At 39.8% G+C, this 22,691-nt stretch overlaps 2 protein-coding genes across 2 annotated transcripts in view; both read left to right on the top strand.

The window, feature by feature from the left end:
- Nucleotides 1-10,850, top strand: part of LOC134797418 (phosphoglucomutase) — a 192,382-nt gene extending 181,532 nt beyond the window's left edge. Inside the window, exon 12 of the mRNA XM_063769644.1 lies at nucleotides 10,821-10,850. The gene's annotated coding sequence lies outside the window, so the exon portion shown is untranslated. The remainder of the gene's footprint in view (nucleotides 1-10,820) is intronic.
- Nucleotides 1,583-20,953, top strand: LOC134797414 (activating signal cointegrator 1 complex subunit 2). The gene is made up of 15 exons (XM_063769640.1): nucleotides 1,583-1,744; nucleotides 1,824-1,901; nucleotides 3,409-3,560; nucleotides 9,558-9,738; nucleotides 10,093-10,202; nucleotides 10,938-11,025; nucleotides 13,169-13,315; nucleotides 13,564-13,667; nucleotides 15,904-16,083; nucleotides 16,907-17,047; nucleotides 17,964-18,262; nucleotides 18,456-18,693; nucleotides 19,423-19,570; nucleotides 20,028-20,194; nucleotides 20,536-20,953. The coding sequence occupies exons 1-15, from the start codon at nucleotides 1,715-1,717 to the stop codon at nucleotides 20,684-20,686; spliced, it is 2,214 nt and encodes a 737-aa protein (XP_063625710.1). The 5' UTR covers nucleotides 1,583-1,714; the 3' UTR covers nucleotides 20,687-20,953.
- The last annotated feature ends 1,738 nt before the right edge of the window (nucleotides 20,954-22,691 follow it).

The following is a 22,691-nucleotide window of genomic DNA, read 5'->3' as shown; positions in this document are numbered from 1 at the left end:
CGACCCCGGTCGTCCGTTTGGTTTGGGTCAACTATAGATATAGATTATTTGTTGTACCTTGACCGCTAAATTGGTTCTCATCCGGTTCCAGGTCATTGGAGTCAGGTGAGGTGTATCTGGTTGCTCTGCTGTTAGGCCTGAACCCCTGGAGCAGGGCTCCCGCTGCCGGATGCTTTGTCATTGGAACGCGTCGCGGGTTGGGGTTTGGAGAGCCCTGGATTAGAGCATAGATGATCTTAATATATGATGTGCTATACGCGTGCGTCCGTGAGGGACAGAACATAAGCAATGCGAATTGGTTTGTTGCCCACCATAAAGCATACTAAATTTACGCTGGGGAATAAAAATGTGATACTGCGACAAGGACAAACAATTAGCGCTTTCTCTGCTACTCCTACTGAAAGATACATAAAACTCTCCCATTCGGTCATATCCCCCACCCCTCATGCCTGATCCAGTTATAGGTACTAGATTCATGGTTTAGACTTGAGTGTAAAGTTAGACCTAAGAAAAGTCTGCAACGATTTACATAGCACACGCTGTGCAAGTGTTATTTTAAACGTCAAACTTGCACTGCGTGTGCTATCAAAATCGTTGCAGACTTCTTTTGGTCTAACTCTAGTAGTGTTTTAGGCAAAACTAACGGGAAAATAGCATGAATTATAAATATTATATCATGTTATGATGACAATTCTTTGACATGTATTATAGCTTGCATATTAAAAATACGCTTTAGAATCCATTTCGCATGTACTAATCAGCGTGAGCGATTATTATATATGAAAAACACATCATGGTCGCACGCCGGGCCGGTACAGGCCGGTTAGCACTATTATTTTAAATTTTCCCGCTCGATATTTTACTTACGAGAGTTGCTGCATCCCCGAACGCAGCAAAGTTTTTCAGATGCGGCCATTATCTACGCCGCCGAGTTGGCCGTAAAACTAAAAATCAAGACACAAGTCACGATATTCAGAAATGTTTGTTTTGAAAATCAGGTTACCTAGTAAAAAGTCAAAAAGACAATTGAAAGACAGTTTAGGTATTTTTTTATTTCATTGCAGTGACATTATGCCAGTACAATATGATTTTATGTAGCAAAAATAACAAAAGTATAGCCGGTCAAACAACTGTGTCAGTAGAAAAAGACGCGAAATTCTGATTGTCTATGGGACGATAACCCATCCCGCTTATATTTTTTAAATTTTCCGCGTTTTTACAGACCATAAATACTGATAGCCGTAACAGACTAACCGCACCGCTTTTTTTCTGCGTATAACTAAACGCTGAGCACCGTGAAATGTTGCACCAGGAAATAAAACAAGTGGGTGAGGGGTAAAATTGTTGCCGTTACCGGCGACATCTCTAGATAATTGTCAAGACAGACCCCCCCATACTTCATATTGGTAGTTCTAAGTGAAACAGCCCTGGTTATGGCTGCGTTCCGTTCCGACAAGAACACAAAAAAAATGACGACCAGAGACAATGACGTTCTGAAATTACCCGACGTGCTAGGGGATTTCGACGAAACATCAAGACTGTCAAAAATGAAAATGTCAAAATTGACATGAATTGAATATTGCAATCGTGGTTTTGTACGTGAAGAACGAAATCTGCTAAATAATTTATTTAACTCCATTAAGTGTATTTAAAACTAAAATTTCATATCGTAATTTAGTAACTAGTATCTTCAATTATTTAAATACGTTTACGTATGATGAGTAACAAAAATGTTGAATTTTCGGTGAGAATTTGTCACTAACTGAATAACTTTTTATCGAAGTTAATTAAATTGGTTTACTGTAAACTTTTATCGTTTTCAGAACCCGCAGAACTTGCCAGCCGAGAGGCTATTGCTGTCGGTGTCGGATTCGGGCGTTATGCGACAAATCAAAGCGTTGGTGAGACATTGTAGTTTGTTTTGATTTTTGTACAAGGTTGTGCAATATGAACGCACTCATGTGGCATTTGTAAACTGTACCAAACTCGCTGTTGCTATGCGGCGTTAATGTAACAGATAATGAGTATAATAGTTGTCTGTAGACTCTGTACTCATTACTACAAATTGAAATAAAACATTTAAGATAACACCATGTCTCATTAACAATTCTTAGATTTGTGTACTGGCTGTAGATTTGTATCTACAGCCAAACTACAACCTGCTATAGTCTGAATTTATTTACTACAGAGTACTATGCCATACATATTCCCATCAGCATTCCATACCTTTTACTATGTATATGGACAGAATGGACAAAAATATACAAAAATGCAGGGATCGCCAAATTGCGGTCTGCAGTCCGGATCCGACTTATTTAATTTTTTTGCTTATTTTATTTACTCAAGTAGAAAAAGATGGCAACCGTCATATTATTTTAAGAACCAGACCCCTGAAGAAATTAATTGATGATCCCTGCTATATACTATAATGTACCATGTTACTAAAATTGTTTTATTAATGAAGTTCTGAACTATGTACCTAAACAATAAGTTTATCAAATTAATAATTTTTGTAGGTCTCATAGAATTAGATGATAATGATAAGATTTGGATGTATGAAATTATCACAACTTGTAACAAAAAATAATAACACTCAAGCTATAGATTGTGAAATGTATACATTGAAAATCCTCATATTTTTGTATGGGGATAGAAATTTCTGAGAACTTTACAACTTTTTTCAAACTTGCCGCAACTTGCATATCCTTAATATGTGTAATAAAGACTTTTTTATTATTATTATTATTTAGCCTTTAGTCAGACAGTACATTTCTTCTTTTATTCATGTTCATATATTTCACTTTTTTTTTCCATTTTTGTGTGTCCGTTTGCCAGGTGGCAAAGGCCTCCTCCAATCTTCTCCATTCTGGCCTTTCTATGGCCACTCTACCCCAAGTTGTTCCTGCGACCTGTCTTATGTCATCATCCCACCTTCTCCTTGGTCTGGTTTTCTTTCTGTTTCCATCTCTTGGGTACCATTGCGTGACTAGTTTGCTCCATTTTAGCAAGTGACAAAATAAGGTCGAACCTTTTTTTTCTTGATTAAAGCATGAAACTTGGCACAGTTGTTCCTTATATCAAAACAAGCCGATTTAGATCGGTAGCCCACAGGAGCCCCCCCTCTGGCAAAATTGTAGCAGGCCCCGTTTACCTAATAGGTCATATTTGGTATCAATTTCGGATAAATCAATAACGTAGAATTCATGTCTGGTATAAAAAATTTGCAATTTAGAGAAAAAAATTAAAAAAAACTCAAAAAAACTAATTTTTTAAGTGTAATTTTTGTTTATTATTTATTGACAACATTAAATTTCTTGCACTTAACACCCTCACTATTTGTCTGTCATTTGTCTTTATTCCATTTATTCCAAAAGACAAATGGAATAAAGACATACCTTGTGTTTCCAGGACCCATATTGGGTGGAATCAAGGGAGATGATAGTGTATGAGAGCCCTCCGTCGGGCAGTGGGCTGGTTCTCGGTGCTGTAGATGCCTGGAAGACTCGGATGGAGGGATACTTGGAAGATCTGAAGTGGCTTCTTAGTTTAGAACATTACAGGTAATTTTGTTCCATATTTCTAGTTGGATATCATCTTTAAAATTATAACAATAGATTTCAGACGTTTCAATTGTTTTCTGTGGCCATGAGTAAGCCCATTCAGAATAAAAAAAAAAGATATTCATGTTATTTTCTCAAACATGCAATGAAATGTCGTTACTCCGGGCGTTATATCAGGCTTCGAAGTATCACGTTTAGGGCGGAGCAACTCCAGAGAACTGTAAAGGAATTTCATACAAAATTTAAGGCCTAGGCCGGGAAGTAATTTTTTTTTAAATTTCCATTTCACAGATATGTGTGACACACCATCGTGGCATTCAGCCATTAAAGTGATAACACACTATCGCACCGCTTTAAAAAAAAACTATAGGCAGTTTATGGTTTATGGTACAATTTCTTTTTTTTTAAATCTTTATAGGGCTGTATCTCCTAAACCGTGCGTCGCAGCGCAAAAATAATAAAATGTTCGTTCCTCTGTAAGAAACCCTTAATTAATATTTAAAAAAAACAAAAAAGATAAAAAATAACAAAAAAAAACTTTATAATGCTGTATCTCCTAAACCGTACGTCGTAGCGCAAAAATAATCAAATTTTCGTTCACCTTTAGGAAACCTCTTAATAACATTTAAAAAAACACAAGAAAAGAAAAAAAATAAAAAAAAGCATTAAAAATATTTATAGGGCTGTATCTCCTAACCCATGCGTCGTAGCGCAAAAATAATAAAATGTTCGTTCCTCTGTAAGAAACCCCTAATTAATATTTAAAAAAAAACTAAAGAAAAAGATAAAAAAAAACTAAAAATACTTTATAATGCTCTTAAACCGTGCGTCGTAGCGCAAAAATAATAAAATTTTCGTTCCCCTCATGAACCCCACGCAAGTAATAACCTATCACATTAGGACATGAAACAATCATCATCATCAATTTTTATTATTATTTCATTGCATGTTTAAGAAAGGCACTATACATACCTCGGCGTGAAAATAGCAGGAGATCTAAGGTCCACCACCTTGCATTTTGGAGACAAAGCAAACCGCTTGGAACAGGTGTTCCTGGGGGTGATCTGAGCTGATTAAGCCCGGTTGCCAAGAGGTTCCCCCCAGCTGGTGGGCAGGGGAGGGGGGGAAATAGTGCCTCCGGCGCGCCTCACTCTAAGCTTTATATCTGCATACATCTCGCAACTATATCAAGTTTGGTGTCTTTTTCGTGTAATTCGAGGTTGAAGATTTCATTTCTGTGACTAAATTTTCACTCACCCATACAAAAAAATTCGAGAAATTCAAAATTAAAAACAAAAACTTTTAATTTTTTTTTTCGTAAATCCTCTAAAAAATTTAAACTATGAGAATTTGCTCTAGAAAAAAAATACCTGTGAATAGCCCAGTTATCCTACTATACAGAATAGTAAACTTGTCAAGCATTTTTTTTCATAACTCTGTTAAAAAAAAATATTTTGTGTCGCGCGGCGTACCTGCATTGTAAGAGCGGTATGCAGCGTTTGGGATTTTTAAGTATGTTTAGATGATTTCTGATAAGTTGTTATTCTTCTGGTTGTAGATTACATTAATAAATTACTTCTGGACGTGATATATATACAAATATAAATTAAATATATAAATAAAGATGTTGGGAAAACTTTCGCCAACAGAATTAAGTATTATAAATGTGATAAAATTAACATTATTATTTGTATGTCTTTTCCATATCTCGGGACCATGGGGTCCCGGACCTTTGGGAGGCGTACGTGGGGCCGAAGCCAACAGCGCAGAGGCCCTTTAAGGCACTTTAATCTAAAAGCAAGGGATACATGTGGTGGATACTATCCCCGAACGCACAATGTGATACATCCGGAGATAGTCCCCGCCAGGTGCAAAGACTATTGCAGTGCAGCACTTTTGTGCTGCGATGGGAACTAAGGTCATGGGCTATAGATTTGAAAGTTGGATGGACTGGATAATGGGCTATGGGAGAGACTAGCGGACATCTGCCGTGACAATCAGTCTCAAAATTGTAAATGACAGGTGGTGACTCGCCAACTCATTGAGTGGGCCCCGCAATGGCCGCACGCACAGTGCGACAACAGGGCAACACTTTGGAGTGGCTGTGAGGTTGTCGAGAGGTGAGTCTGCGGTAGCCAGATCCCGGTAATGCGTTCAGCAGGCCGCCGGCGTTATGACATTTTACACTTCCAACCTGGAGCATAGGTCCCGCTTTTGCTTCTCCATTCTGGCCGGCCAATCAAGGCAAGCACAGAGGCGAGGGCCAGATGACAGGGCCCTCTGGAATAGGGGTCCGCGGTGTCGCCACTCACCGTCAGCTCGCCACAAGCTGCCCCCGCGGGACATTATTATTATTATTGTGGTGTTGTGGGCCTTTGAGTGTCGCATTGACCAGCATTGATCTATTGTGACGGCCCTTTAAGTTCATTACTAATGCCCGTTGCATCCAGAAAGTTCCAATTTCATTGGGCCGTAATGTTTTGTACCTCATAGGGTTGCACTACGTGTCGCCCTAGGTAGGTACTTCTTGTTGACATTAGTAGTCCACAAGAACAGAGAATGTGCATTGCAGTCTCCTCTGACTCCTGACAGAACCTGCATGTTGCATCTTGTTTCTTGCCAATTTGAAACATATGTTTGTTCAACTTGCAGTGTCCAGTCAGTATTCTGGTCACCGCGCAGGTTTTGTGCCTTTTGAGTCTTAAAAGCTCCTTAGCAGTTTTGCTGTTGAACCCTTTGATCAGAGCTTTCGAGTGTTCTTGTCCTTTAACGAACTTCCACCAATCGATTGCTCTCGTTTTTTCTAAGTTGCTGAGCAGAGAATATGCATCTCGTTTTGTGCTTCCACAGAAGGGTTCTGGGCCGACCAGGAGTGTGTCTGCAAGTTCGTCCGCTTCCTAGTTTCCGTTAATGTCGGAGTGCCCTGGTACCCATCTAAGTGTAACTTTGTTGGAGTAAGCCAGTGCATTTAGGTTTGTTTTACAGTTCTGGACTAGTTTTGAGTTTGACTCAAGGGATTCTAGTGCCAGCGGAGCAGCCTGGCTGTCTGAGTTGATGTAGATATGCTGGTGTCTTAGGTTTCTATCCAGGTTGATCTCCGCACATTTGTTGATGGCGAAGACTTCTGCCTGGAAGATTGAGGCCAGTGTGCCCATGCTGACGCTAGCTCTGAGCTTAGATCTCTCACCATAGATCCCACATCCTACATCATTGCCTTTCTTGGAACCATCTGTATACCAGATGTGGCTTCCCTCTTCGACGTACATTTGGTTGTTGACCCATTTGTCTCTAGGAGGTATTTCTACTGTGTACAGTTTGGTGAGATGACATTTGGTGTGCGTGTCATCAGTGGGCATGCTAGGGGTTCTATTCGCGAAAACCCAGGCCTTTAGATTGGTTAATGCCTGAGAGCGCCATTTTTGCCTGTTGAGCGTGTATATTCTGTAGACGCACTGCTTGGCCTCCTTTTGCACCTGCAAGTGGAGTGGTATGATGTCCAGCAGTGCATCTAGGGCCGCTCCCGGTGTCGAGGAGTAGGCGCCTGTTACTGTTAAACAAGCCGTGCGTTGCAGGCTGTTTAGAGTGTCTATTGCTGTCTTTTGGCTGGTTTTGTTACACCAGACTGCGGAGGCGTAGGTGACAATTGGCCTCACTACGGCTGTGTATAACCACATAGCAATTTGGGTCTTAAGCCCCATCTTGCTCCTGCCATTCGACAGCATGACCACATGGCCATTTTCGCTTTTTGTATAATGTTTCTCAGGTGAGGGTTCCAAGTTAACTTTTGGTCGAAGGTGACCCCTAGATACTTGACCTCTGCCGAGAACGGTATTATTTGTCCATTAAGTCTTGGTTTTGTGAGTTTATCGAGCTTCCATTTCCTTGTGAATGGTTAAATGGCTATTACAGTCTTGCTCGGATTAATGGACAAGTCATTTTCTCTACACCATTTGAATATTGTGTTTAGAGCTCCTTGCATTAGGTTGGATATTGTGTTGAGGCAAGGGCCTTTGACGATGACTACAAGGTCGTCGGCATATCCTTGTGTATCAAATTCTTGGCCTGACATGATTGTAAGAAGTTGGTCCACTGCTAGGGTCCATAATAGTGGGGATAAAACCCCTCCTTGTAGGCACCCTTTAGTGGTATAAAATTCATGCTCTATATATAGTATTGATGGTCAGAGTGGCTACTCTGTTCGAGAGCATGCTATGTACCCATCTGGTGGTTTCGTCTACTCCCTCTAATTTCATACCATTGAGTATGGTCTTTGTGCGTATTGTCGAAAGCACCTTCAACATCAAGGAACGCACATAGAGCGGTTTGCTTTTCCTCTAGGGTTTTCTGCACCTTGTCAACCTGGTTGAAAATTATTTCGGCGACACGGCGGTTTTCAGTTGTGTCGCATGTTCCGGTGTAGGATTTGGTCTATGTTTGGGGACAGATTATAGCCCCTCAGCAACAGCCACCATGCCCTGCTGACTGGGGCTGGTCCAAACAACATGGTTATTGCGAGCCCATATGGACAAGCCTACCTGCGGCGGCTGCTGCTTGTTTAGAGCTTAATCGTTGCCGCTGCGTTAAAAAAACCTAAAATGCACAGTCCCATGGGCATGTAATGGCAATTACGAACAATATATATCTTATTTTAACCCGCATTTTTTGTCAAACATCTCCTATGTTAATTTTATCACATTTATAATACTTAACTCTATTAGCGAAAGTTTTCCCAACATCTTTATTTATATATGTATATATATATCACGTCCAGAAGTCATTTATTAATGTAATCTACCACCAGAAGAATAACAACTTATCAGAAATCATCTAAACATACTTAAAAATCCTAAACGTTGCATACCGCTCTTACAATGCAGGTACGCCGCGCGACACAAAACATTTTTTTTTAACAGAGATATGAAAAAAAATGTTTGACAAGTTTACTATTCTGTATAGTAGGATAACTGGGCTATTCACAGGTATTTTTTTTTCTAGAGCAAATCCTCATAGTATACATTTTGTAGAGAATTTTGGAAACAAAAATCTAAAGATTTTTTTGGAATTTTGAATTTTTCGAATTTTTTGTATGGGTGAGTAAAAATTTAATCACAGAAATGAATTCTAAATCCTCGAATTATACGAAAATGACACCAAACTTGATATATTTGCGAGATGTATGCAGATATTAAGCTTAGAGTGAGGCGCGCCGGAGGCACTATTTCCCCCCCTCCCCTGCCCACCTACGAGGGGGGAACCTCTTGGCAACCGGGCTTAATCAGCTCAGGTCACCCCCAGGAACACCTGTTCCAAGCGGTTTGCTTTGTCTCCAAAATGCAAGGTCCCCTTAGAAAACGGGACCTTAGATCTCCTGCTAAAAGGGGTTGTCGGCCTCATAACTATCCGGCCTCACTACGTTCGGCCGTCTATATGCATTCGGCCGGCAACCCCTTACTTCCCAGCCTCTGTAGTAATGTACTATTATAGGTTATTCTTGTTGGGTATATAATGATTCCAAGTTTGTATTTCGTTTAGTAAACGAATAACACTCTTGAATCGCGCTATTAAGATTTCCCTTGCTAACGACCCCAGCGACACACAAATTTTGTCTAGTTTATGAATCCTACGCTAAATGTCTCTGTTTCATATAACATAAATCCTACATCGCTTTATTAAGATTTTTCTTCAGGCAACGACCCTCGGACTCGTAAAAATTGTGCTTTCCGCGTACTTAAAAAAGAAGGATAATAAAAATAAACAACAAAAATATTTTAACAACGAATTTGCAATTGTTTTTAGGGTTCCGTACCCAAAGGGTAAAAACGGGACCCTATTACTAAGACTCCGCTGTCCGTCCGTCCGTCCGTCCGTCTGTCCGTCTGTCACCAGGCTGTATCTCATGAACGGAACCCTCGGTGGGCGAGTCCGACTCGCACTTGTATGGTTTTTTTTTCAATGATTGACTGACTTGACTAAGCCCTAATTAATATAACACTGCAGATTTTGGAGCACAGTGCTATACCACCCGCAGTGCATGGACTCGTTGGTATCCTTCCTGCAGGAGGCGAGCCCGCCGTACATGCCGCCGCACGAGAGTAGAGACGTACAGAAACTGTATGGCGAAATTAGAAGGCTGATCCTGGTTGTGTTTAGCAGGCTTATTACTAATAAGGAGAGTAAGGTATGTTGTACCAGTAATTTTATTATAACTTGCCCCCGCCTACGCTTTCGTTTATATAGAAGTCGTTAATTACTTGGGGTTGAAAGTTTTTCACCTTCTTTAATAAATTCAGCCCAATCTACAACATTTTGAATAATATTTCAAAACTATCATCAGTTGTCGCTAAAGGAATGACCAGAAAATAAGTGTATGACCAATATAATCAGCTTTTAGGTTATAATACTAGCAGAAGTATCTTTTTGACTTATTTTAGTAGTAAGTGACTTCTGATCTGAACTATATAAGTTAGAAGCCATCATGAAACGAGTGGAATCGTGTAAATCGTGCATTTATAATACTTGTGTTGTTTTTCAGTCCCAGTGGATAAGTAAAGAATACATGGCCGACCTCGTATACGACAACTTCGTGTTCACGATACCTATACTATGGGACACGTGCCTGGTGTACGGCGTGGACAACACTAGGTAACTATAACTATACAAGTAAAGAATACATGGCCGATCTCATATACGACAACTTCGTATTCACGATACCTATACTATGGGACACGTGCCTGGTGTACGGCGTGGACAACACTAGGTAACTATAACTATACAAGTAAAGAATACATGGCCGATCTCATATACGACAACTTCGTGTTCATGATACCTATACTATGGGACACGTGTCTGGTGTACGGCGTGGACAACACTAGGTAACTATAACTATACAAGTAAAGAATACATGGCCGACTTCATATACGGTATTACTTTTGTTGCGAAATACTTGGCCACTTTGGCTGGCACTCAAATTTAAAACCTCTATAGCACTTTTGGAGGATCCGTGGGGGACGAATGATAAAAAGTTACTAAGGTCCTTTCTTCGGTTACCTATATCAAATGCTTGTACCAAAGAGAATAGACGAGTGTATGGAGGATTACTGTCATGGAAAATTATGTAGCCACAGTAAATTTACTGCTCTCTTTCAACAGAAGATTAAAACTGTTAGAACGCCATTTGACTTTGATCCTTATTCTTTCACTGATATGTGTTAATTTGTTTAATATTGAAATTAACGCCATCTACTCGACAGTAGGTCAAAGGTATGGTGCAATCGTTTCGAGCGATGGCGCCATAACCTTTGGCCTACTGTCGAGTAGATGGCGTTAAGTTGTACCAAAATGAAATATTTGCCAAAAACTTATTTTATTTATGTTTAGGCACGTGTCCCGAGTGCTGGAGAGTGTGTTCACGCTGCAGCCGCGGTACGAGGGCGACGCGGCGGCCGCCGTGGCTTTTGTCAATGAGGTGAGACCGTACTCTGTATCTTTAGGTATTTAAATAAAAGTAAACAAAATCTACCCTCAAATGGCTCCTTAAGCCAGTTGAGGGTAGTTGAAAACATTACATGATCAAATAATGTAGGTTAAAATCAGGTCGTTCAGTGACTAATCCAGGCGGTTTTGTATTTGGTTGGTTAATCAATAAATGTTATTACTACCCGAAAATTTACAAATTGTTTGTTTACTTTTTTTTATATACCTATTTAGAGGTACAGACTATAGATGACTAGAGTATAAAATTATAATTTTGAAATCCAAACACTTAAAAAAAAACATATTTAAAATGTTGAAGTCAGTTTAATAACCTCCTAAGGCCCAGCCATTCTAGAAAAAATACGAAATTTGCCAGTGAATTTGAACTTAAAGCGTAATAAATATAGTAGATTTTTCTTTGTTTAAAAAAATCTTAACAAAAGAAATGCTACTCTAGTCCATTTGAAAATTATTTGAGTATCATCAGACTTAATAAGTACTATACGTAGGACTTTGAGCCTTAGGAGAATAAAGGGTGACTCACGCTAGACCGGGCCCGGGCCGGGCCGGATAAGAATAATTTCATTTATTCATGGCAAGCTAAAACAAAATTTCATTTCAAATTAGTTATCTATGGAAACAGTGATCGGCACGACCCGTGCCACATGGTGTCAATGACCTCAATCATTATGTTTCAATCATATGGATATTCCTCGGGATTCCAGCATTCGAATCATTCACTTAATCCAATCACAAGCAAATAGAAAGTCCAGTTAGAGTAAGCCACAGTATTCATAAGAAATTATCACAGGGTCCGTAAAACAAGCCAAAGTCGTTGAAATAAACTATGAGTAAATAACTTTAAATCACCACGTCCGAACTTAATGAACTGAAGAACATAAGTAAAAGTAAACATATTTGTTGTTAGAAATTGGTTGCATTCCTTATCAGTAAATTAGAGAAGGATGACATCAACTCTGTTGATATTACTATTAGCTGTCTTTTTAAACTATGTGTTTGGTCATAAACGCAAACAATAGAAAACACGATTGTGACCTTCGACATGCCAGGTAGTAGTAGCCAGGTAGGGAAAAGGGTTTTTATGCACTTCAAATGATTATATTTTAACACTTACATATTTTATATGAGTGCACGTAATATTTTACGCAGTATAAAATAAAACCAAAGTTAATCAATATTTTCTTTAATGAAAAATGATACATTTTATGAGTTTATTAAATATTCTGACTTCTATTTACAAATACATAACTCTTAATTTTTGCGAATCATGTCATGTCCATATTATTATTTCCTCTTTGAATCCCGCGGTGTGTCACGGGTCGTGCCGATCACTGGTGATCACCGATCAGGGGCCCGTTTCTCAAAAGCTTGTAACTTGTAATACAACTGGAAATCCCTTTCTAGCAAAATCTGCTTGTATTACAAGTTACAAGCTTTTGAAAAACGGGCCCCAGTTGTCATAGAAAATGACATGTCGGTCGTCTCGTCCCGGGCACAGCCCGGTCTAGCGTGAGTCACCCTTAAGACGTGAGAAGCTCTTTCCACCATAAAAAGACTTGAGCAAATCGAATAATAAGAAAAAACTTGAGAACCTCTTTCAATATTTTGAAATCAAATTAAAATAAGCGGTTTTTAAATCCTTGACTTGAGAACTTTAACCAGTGGCGTAGCGTGAACTAATCGAGCCCTGGTCGCAAGTCGCATCTGCGAGGCCCTTTTCTTTCAATGTGCACGACCGAAGAAGCCTCGCGCGAGGCCCCCCTGGGGCGCGAGGCCGTGGGCGACGGCCCACTTCGCCCACACCTAGCTACGCCACTGACTTTAACGACTTTTCACCGAATCAAATTTTACACAATATGGTATTTTCCTACTAGTTTCCTACTTTTTTAAAACTGTCAAAACGATTTGCTAATATGGAATTTATATGAAACATTACATCGTGACGTCACGGTAAACTCACCTACTTTTTATATTTCTATCCGATTTATTAAATAAAACTTGTGTTTAAAAATAACTCCTATCTGTGTTTTTCTAATAATTATCTGGTGCTTTATTTCATGCATGGTGTAAAATAATTTATTTTAAATACAGTATAATACCCTATTATTCTACAGGCCTTCAAATACATAATCCTGCAAGTGAACAAAGACTACGACGCCGTAGACCCGCCGAACCTGCCCAAGACCTTCGAGGGCTTCAGCGAGATTAAGAGACCTCCCAACAGCAAGGAACAGGGACCCCTCACGTTTAGTATATTAAAGGTACGGTTTTTGAAACGTCTACTTATTCAAAACGCATTTGTTGTGCATATATAATTGTTTTCCATCGTATTTACTCGGAAACGTTCGTATTTTTTATGCTAATTCAGTCAACGTCAGTACTTTTTGTACCGAGACTGGCTGAAATAGGAAGACACGTTCGTACGTTTCCGTGAAAATACGAAGGAAAATAGTACAATTATGCATTACATCTGTACTAAAAATTTTTTTACTTTAATGGTATGTTGTAGGATTTGGTCATACATTTGTTGGATATGGCGATGACGCTGAGGATATTTCTGGAAGCGTACCCTAAGGGAGTTAAGATATTCAGGAAGACTAATTTTGTAAATAGGTAAGTTGAATAAAAATATACCTATTTAGAACATAAATATATAATATATCTTTTATTATAATATAAGTTAGTGGAGAAAATTAGGAAAAAAAAAACAATTTTAAAACTTGGACTTATTTTACTTCAAAACTATATGTTAGTTCGATCCTAAGGCTGCGTTTCCACCAGAGATGTGCGAGGATGCGAAGCGTTAAGAACCAATAGAATCAATTCATTTGTTTCGCTCGCCCAGCGTGGAGTGACTCTATTGGTTCTTAACGCATTCACTGCCAGGGGGCGTGGCCTAGGAACAAACTTGTATGGCGGTGAACGCACATGTGCGCACAAGGGCAGTGAATGTGTTAACAAACACATCCCTCGCACATCTCTGGTGGAAACGCAGCCTAACAGGAGGCGGTGAATATTAACATTTTTTCTCAAAAATGGACGGCAAAGTCGACTTTGCCGTTTAAAAAATAGGTCGCGAAGCGCGTAGTTTATGGTCAGTCAAAAATTAAAAAGTTAAAAACATTGCAGTCTCGATTTTGGGACTGCAATGTTGCATACAAATTCCATTATTTGTCGAGTTCCAAACTTTTTAAAAGTTGAAATGACCATATCAAATGAAGGCACAGGCCCATTAAACAGCCAAACAGATGATTAGTACCGCGACAATTTAGCTGTCTCAAATAGGTTGACGTATTTTCGGCAGAAAAATACACTTCTATTTTTTTATTAAAAAAATAAAAAGGCGACAAAGCTAATTTTTTCAATTGTTTCTACTTTTTTCTGTGAAAATATATGGCTGCTATTTAACTGATCACCAGATTTAGTAAAATTTAATACCAAAAAAATCTACTTTACCACCCTAAAATAATGAATGATCACCAAAATTATAACACCATTTTAATGTGAAATGATTACCAATTTTATTACATTTTACTATCCTATTAAAGGAAATGACACCAAACTAATCATTATTAACCCAAAAACTGTAAATGATTACCAAATTTCAAACCCCATTTTAATGTGAAATCATAACCAAATTTTTACATCTTGCTATCCTATTAAATAAAATGACACCAAAATAATCATTGTAAACCCAAAAATAGTAAATGACCACCAAAATTAGAACTCCATTTTAATGTAAAATTATAACCAAATTCTTAAATCTTGCTATCCTATTAAAGCAAATGACTCCAAAATAATCATTGTAAACCCAAAAATAGTACCTAATGACCACCAAAATTTTAACCACATTTTAATTAAAAATGTGCAAATATTTAATATATCGTTATCCTATTAAATTAATTAATCCACTTCGTCACCTTTTTCTAACCTAACCTAACCCACTTTTCTAGTCGAATTTCGTTTCTGTATGGGTCGCAGTTCAAACCTAACCTAACCCACTTTTCTAGTAGCATTTCTTTTCTGTAAGGGTCGCAGTTCAAACCTAACCTAACCCACTTTTCTAGTAGCATTTCTTTTCTGTAAGGGTCGCAGTTCAAACCTAACCTAACCCACTTTTCTAGGAGCATTTCTTTTCTGTAAGGGTCGCAGTTCAAACCTAACCTAACCCACTTTTCTAGTAGCACTTCGTTTCTGTAAGGGTCGCAGTGCTAACCTAGCCCACTTAACTGATAGCAGTTCAAACCTAGGTTAGTTAGGTATGCGGTGCGGGGTACGGGGGGTTGAACGGGAGGGGCTAGTAATTTTGGCATCATTTTACTTTATTTGGTGATATGTATAAATTTTAGGTGAAAATATCGCATTAATTTGGTCTTCAAGATTTGGTGATCATTAATGATTTTTGGTGATCATTCAATATATTTGGTATTCGAATACAATTTGAAGTGCAGTCGTAATTAAAACGGTGGTACTTTTGTAATTTTAGGCCTTATTTTTTTGGTGTTCAGTAATTTTTTTTGGTAAGCATGATTTTTTTATTTAGGGTACCAAAGTATTTTTTGGTGGTCATTATATTTGTAGCCAAAATATATACGTAAGAACGTTGCTTTTGTAAAATATTTCTATGATATTTATATTTCTTGCACCATTTTTGAGAAAAGCACTATATATGACTCGGCTGGAAGGCTACTTGCTGGCTTCGGATTCAATTAAACGGACTCCCAAGGTCGTCCGTTTAAAACGAATCCTCAGCCTGCAAGTAGCTACTTCCGAGCCTCGACAATAATGTACTATTATTTTATTTTAAAAATTCTTACACAATACTACATCGATATTGTATCTTTTTCAGTATAGTGCAACTCTATGAATACGGCATACCGAACTTGTACAATAAGCTCAAAGAGGTGGGGGATGAAACCAGCGTCGCGTGTACAGAAGTGGAGGGGCACATAGACACGGCGCGCGCAGAACTCATAGACATATTCAGAGAAATGCTGGCGGTGTATAAGAACGCCATTTTGAATGGAGAGTGAGTAAATATCAAAACTACTGATACTAAATCCAAAAGGTCGGAAATATTGTCTGAAATTTAAGAAATTTCCATTTTACGTTTCGGAAAGATTCAATCCCCATACAATAAAATAAAGAATTTCTGAAATTTTCCCATGTGGAAAATTTCGCAATTTTGGAAAGTTTCCGTCGGCATATCAGTAATCAAAACACACTATAATTGAAAATAAAATATTGATAGCGCGATTCAGCATTTATGGTTTAAGACATTTATTATCTCATTAAGAATTTACAAAATTCACTACATGATTTTCAACACAGAACAGTCATTTACCGTGAGGTTGTGAGTTTAGTCTGTGGAATGTACTGGGCCCATACATTCCACGACTCTTCTCTTTCCGAACAGTCTATATAAAATTGTTACTGGGGTCATTATCCCGAGGAAAACTTTAACAGCGCGATGTATAATTTTCACTTCAGATAACAGCGCCATCTTGCGTCATATTAGTTAACTAATCAAAATGTATGCTACCATTGGGGTCATTATCCCAAGAAAAATCATAATAAATTAGATGGTACAGCGACATCTTGGGTCAGGTTTGTAAACTAAATAAAAAATGTACCAGTCGGGGGTCATTAAACCAAGAAAAATCTTAGTAGCGCGATGTAGAATTTTATCTTCAGGAAACAGCGCCATCTAGCGACCAATGCAGTAACTAAACTGAAATTTGAATACGTTCAGGTTATTATCCCACGAAAAATCTTAATAGCGCGATGTAGGAGGTTTGCTACACGGAACAGCGCCATCTTTCATTTGATTTCGAACTAATATATATTTTCAGAGGCAGCGTGAGCGCCCACGTGGAAGACTACTTGGCTGTGATGATGGATGGCCTTTCGGAGCGGCTCCTCATCAGCGACTACCATGCCTGCTACCCCGTCCATGAGGATCTGGAGATGCTGAGGGTGGCATACCCTGATGTGTATCCTTTTAAACCTATAATAAAAAGCTTATTGACGACCGGTCTGGCCTAGTGGGTAGTGACTGCCTGCGAAGCCGATGGTCCTGGGTTCGAATCCCAGTAAGGGCATTTATTTGTATGATGATACAGATATTTGTTCCTGAGTCATGGGTGTTTACTATGTATTTAAGTATTTGTATATTATATATATCGTTGTCTGAGTACCCACAACACAAGCCTTCTTGAGCTTACTGTGGGACTTAGTCAATCTGTGTAAGAACGTCCTATAATATTTATTATTATTTATTTATTTATATTATTGATTGATTTGTGAAAAATGTAACTTGCCGAGTTTCTTAAGGCCGATACAGACGGACTGCAACCCGACTGTAATTTGTATGGGAACTGCAGTCAGCGACGTTGCAGTCGGCGTGCAGTTCCCATACAGGGTGCAGTTGGGTTGCAGTCCGTCTGTTCCGCTGGCTGGCACTGGCACTGGCTCTTTTAGATAGAGCCGACGTTTTCTGTTGTTTTTTTATTGCTTGAAGGTGGCAAACAAGTTTAGTATTCATTCAGCAAGATAGTAAGAACTCTTATATGTAGAAATAAATATAAAGAAAAAGTTGTTCAGTATGGTCTACCTAATCACCTCGTACAATATGGCTAGTTGTTCAAAAAACGCCCTGTATATATGCAGTCTGTGGCCTGGGTCTTTAGGGATCGGGAATAAAGTCTATACCTACCTTAGTTACCTTAGGGTGGTATTTCATTTTCAATATATTTCTCCAATGTCATTGCGTCTCACTCTCTCATTAAGCAAAATGTGAGACAAAATACAGATTGGACAAAGAAATTGGACAGGTGGAATACCACCCTTACTAATTATTCGATTAATGATTATACATTTTTTGTCACAACATTTCCTATACATACCCAGCGACCCAGTGAAAACGGACTTCATCCTCCAAGCAATCTACTCCAACCTCGACGAACCAATCCCCGAACCCCTCACCAACGGCCACTCCGACCCCTCACCCGACCCCCCTAACCCCCCACCGGCCTTAGACCATGAAATACCCATAGACATAAGACAGGAGTCTCTGATCAGTGAAGTGAGAGATATTCTGCCACATTTGGGCGATGGTTTCATTTTGAAATGTTTGGAGCATTATGGTTTCAATTCGGAGAGGGTTATTAATAGTATATTGGAGGATACTTTGGATGCTTCGTTAAGAGGTAAAGTCGCTTTTTTTCTTCCATTTTACAAAATATTTTATTTTATATTACGTTGTGTTACTTGTGTTAGTTTAGACGCTAGATTTTAGAACCATGTTCTGACGTTAGATGGGGTCAAATCTGGTACTTACGTACAAAAACCGGTGATAATGCAATATTGTGCAATATAAATAATGCAATGCTTCATTTCCAGGTCTAGACCAGTCCCTCCCAATCATACCAAAAGACCTACTCGACGAGAAATTCTTAGAGACCGGCGTGCAAAGACTGAACGTGTTCGACGGAGATCAATTCGACATCATGACTCGAGACGACGTGGACTTATCTAAAATACATGTGGGGAAAAGGAAGGATAAACATAAGAATATTAAAGAGTTGCTGGATGATAAGAGCGATGTTAGGCAGCGGGTGGATATCTATAGCAAGTATAAGTGAGTATTTCGATTTATCCTCAAGTCTATTTTCTAGATTATTTTCAATTTAGTCTCAATGATCGTGGGTCTCAATCACCCCAAAAAACTCACTGGACGGCCGGCGGGGTCAAAATGAACCCTTTGCACGCCACGCCTATCGTGCGCGGCGCGTTATCGGAAATATGACCTCAGCTGACACCCATAGGTTGCATCCGCGCGCGTCAGTTGACGTCTTTGACGGTCAACGGGTTAGTTTTAATAGAGGTATGCATTATGCTATTATTACGGTCGCGATAGGTAGTGTTGGACGTTAAATGAAACTACTCGCTTGGAGTATAGATCTATCTTATACCTTTAAATGCGCATTTATTGTATATTTATATATATATATATTTCGGGGATCTCGGAAACGGCTCTAACGATTTCGATTAAATTTGCTATATGGGGGGTTTTCGGGGGCGAAAAATCGATCTAACTAGATCTTTTCTCTGGGAAAACGCGTATTTTTGAGTTTTTATGTTTTCTGAGCAAAGCTCGGTCTCCCAGATATTAATATATTGAATAACATAATGTAAGAGCTTATATGAATATGAACATCAATAATGTATTGTCCGACTAAAGGCTAAATAATAATAAAATAATAAGAGCTTATATAGGGCTAAACTAAGGGAGTGTAACCCACTACAATGCAATAAACTCGCTCACTGTCTAAGATATAAACTAAAAGAATGTAAACTTTTATTTCAGTTTGGTATGCGACGAGCAAGCGATGTACAGCGACGAATACGACGACACATACGATTCTGATGGCGTAACGCCTGCGCCAGCAGACCCCACCGACGAACGGAGACCATTTGTTACACCAAGAGCCTTGCAGACACGACAGGAGCTAGAGGTAACCTTATTACAACACCGTAGAGTCCATATTAGAACGAATCGATGATACATACGATCCTGATGGCGTAACGCCCGCCCCAGCAGACCCCACCGACGAACGACGACCATTTGTTACACCAAGAGCGTTGCAGACACGACAGGAGCTAGAGGTAACCTTATTACAACACCGTAGAGTCCATATTAGAACGAATACCACGATATATACGATCCTGATGGCGTAACGCCCGCTCCAGCAGACCCCACCGACGAACGGAGACCATTTGTCACACCAAGAGCGTTGCAGACACGACAAGAGGTAACCTTATTACAACACCATCCATATTAGAACGAATACCACGATAGGTACAAATTTTCTGGTGTCGGACGCCAAAATCCTCTTCGAGCCAGCATAATTGGTTTATGCATATAAAATTGCCCTAAATTATACAAAAACTATTATATCTTACAATCTACAGAGTTCATCCGAAGACGAACCAGAACCGACGCCAGCGCCATCTAGCTACAACGCGCGGAACCGAATGGACTTCTGCCAAAACCCTGAGGAGATCCGAGCGAGGCGAGAGGCCAACTACCAGGCCAGGCGAGGCCGCGGCGGCCATCGGCCTCCACCGCCGCCTAACAAGTTAGTAAACCTTATTATTTACATCTCGTTCAACAGGTCTGCTGTGCTTGCATCTTAAGATACCTTAAGATGTTATACCTCGGTATATTACGATATATTTTGGTATATTTCGCTGCTGTTAGGGCTGAATCCAGGCTCTAGGCCTGGCTCCCGCAGGCCGGATTGAAACGCTGTCGGCGGGCCGGAATTGGAACGCTTCGCGGGCCGGATTTGGCCCGCGTGCCGGGGTTTGGAGAACCCTGCTCTAAGATATCTGTCGGTATCTGCCGATATATTATCGCTCCGTCTGTGACGGGCTTTAGAGTAGCTTAACCAAACTGCAACATGAGCCCTCTTTTCAGGGACGTGGTGGGCAAGCCCCGCGGGCAGGGGCAAGAGAAGGAGGTGTTGGCCAACCGGGATCGCAAGGAGAAACATAAAGGCGCCCGCGGCAACCACTCCAGGAGACAGGGCGCACAGTGGAAACGGAGCCAGGGGATGATGCCTTCATAACATACTTTAGGGTTTCCCTTCTGACACAGGGTCACAGACAAGACATCCTCCAGGCTGAGCATAGTAGCGCTACCCCCTCTGCCACAAATATACGGTAGTTTTACTCCATTTTCGAGTCAAAGTGTCTTTGTGTGACGTCCGTGCCTTTGAACGGACCAATCACGGCACGGGACTTGCTCACTTCGTCCCCCGCACCCCAGTATTTTTGGCAGCATCGGTTGTTGAAATAACTGCTCTAAACTCCGTCTAGAGGATTCCTAGTCTATGCATAGGGTACTCGACGGATAATGGCACTTTCGAAAAATACCGCATTCAGTCAACTATTGTCTGTATTAGAGATGCAACGGATAGTTGTTTGGCCGAATAGCGGATGTTTGGCCTGACCATCGGCCGAATATTCGGTATCCGGCCGCCGAATATTCGGCCGGCAGAAATTTACCTACATTTCGTTTTATCAGGTGGGCATTGTGCAGGTTTTGACCTGTTTCGTAACTTTCGTAGTGAAATCATTTCTTGGTTCGAAAACTTCGAAATTAGTAGGAAGTAAGTGGAATGTTTAAATTGTTTTATGGCTCCTCTACACGAACGGCCAACGCCGGCCAATCCAAGGGACGCATTTATGAATTAGAGGGAGCAAGTGATATTGCTATCTCAGTCTACCGCATGGCTTGGCCGGCGCTTGGATTGGCCGGCGTTGGCCATTCGTGTAGAGGAGCCATTAAAATAATAAACGATTACGATTATGACCGTAACTGTTTCTAAAATCCAATTTGATTACTCCGAAATCAAGCAAAGCTACTATACGGTATCCGGCCGGATATTAGATTAAGGGCCGGATATACCGGATAGTAACCGAATATCCGGTGCATCTCTAGTCTGTATACATTCGTTTTGTTGGTTAGGAGTTAATTTTAGGTCCAAAACTGCTACAAAATGTATTAAATAAAATGCTAATTGATTGGACGTTCGTGTGGGGCGCGGCCGTGCGGTGCGGCGTCCATGTTGTCCTAGAGGTACACCCCGAAATTCTGTAAAATAATGCTGGTAATAATCGCAACAAATGGTGTTAACTTAAAAGTATGAAAATCGGTACGATTGATTGATACGGCCACTTGAATCAATTTCACCCGTAGCGCCAAAAAAAAAAACAACAAAGTATAAACCACACAGCTTCACCATGTCGTAAAAGTAGAGGTGTACTTTGTAATGTAGATGGCGATCGTGATGAAGATGCTATCAAAAAGCATTATCAGGGTCTCTCAGATCCTAAAGGCTGTCAATAGTAGTTTGTGTTACAAGGGATCAAAATGAATCAAAATTTCCGTCAAGGGCGTACATTGAATCCTGAGCGTAATGAGGGATTCAAGTATTAACGCCCAAGACGAAATAATTTTGATACCGTGTGACACATACTGCTTTTCACATCAACTATGAGGAAAATAAAAAAAATCACACGTTGACACAATTATTATGTTTCAAAATATTATTCAAGCTAAAAAAAGAATGCAAAAAATAACAAATACAGTATCCTAGAACAGAAATGTGCCTCTTTGATCCCCCCTAGCAGGGAGGAAAAGTGCCACTTCGATCCCTCCTAGCGGGGAAGAAAAAGCCCTTTTCCGAATAGGTGACGTGAAAAATAAAGTAAAACCGTGTATTACCAAGAACAGAAGTGATGACTCAGTCTAGAAGTTATGGAGGACGCCGACAAAGAGCAGGAAGAGAAATACATTTTGTAAAAATAGAGGCACGTCCGGAGCCCTTAACTTTAGACATCCAAATGTAGAAAGGGAAGGATATGAGGAAGTTATTGAAGAGTTACCTACCTGTTTAGAAATTCTCAAGGTATAATAATATACTCCGCCTGGTACTCTCTTCCCGTCTTTTCGTGGTCACGTGACTGACACAAGCCTACGTCATCATGCGACAGCGCTATATGATAATACGCGATAGCGCTATATAAAGTGGCAATGTTATTGTGACGTAGGCTTGTGTCACTCTGGGA

Source organism: Cydia splendana, chromosome 15 (assembly GCF_910591565.1).
Source record: "Cydia splendana chromosome 15, ilCydSple1.2, whole genome shotgun sequence".
Lineage (NCBI taxonomy): Eukaryota > Metazoa > Arthropoda > Insecta > Lepidoptera > Tortricidae > Cydia > Cydia splendana.
This window is presented reverse-complemented; position numbering and strand designations above follow the sequence as displayed.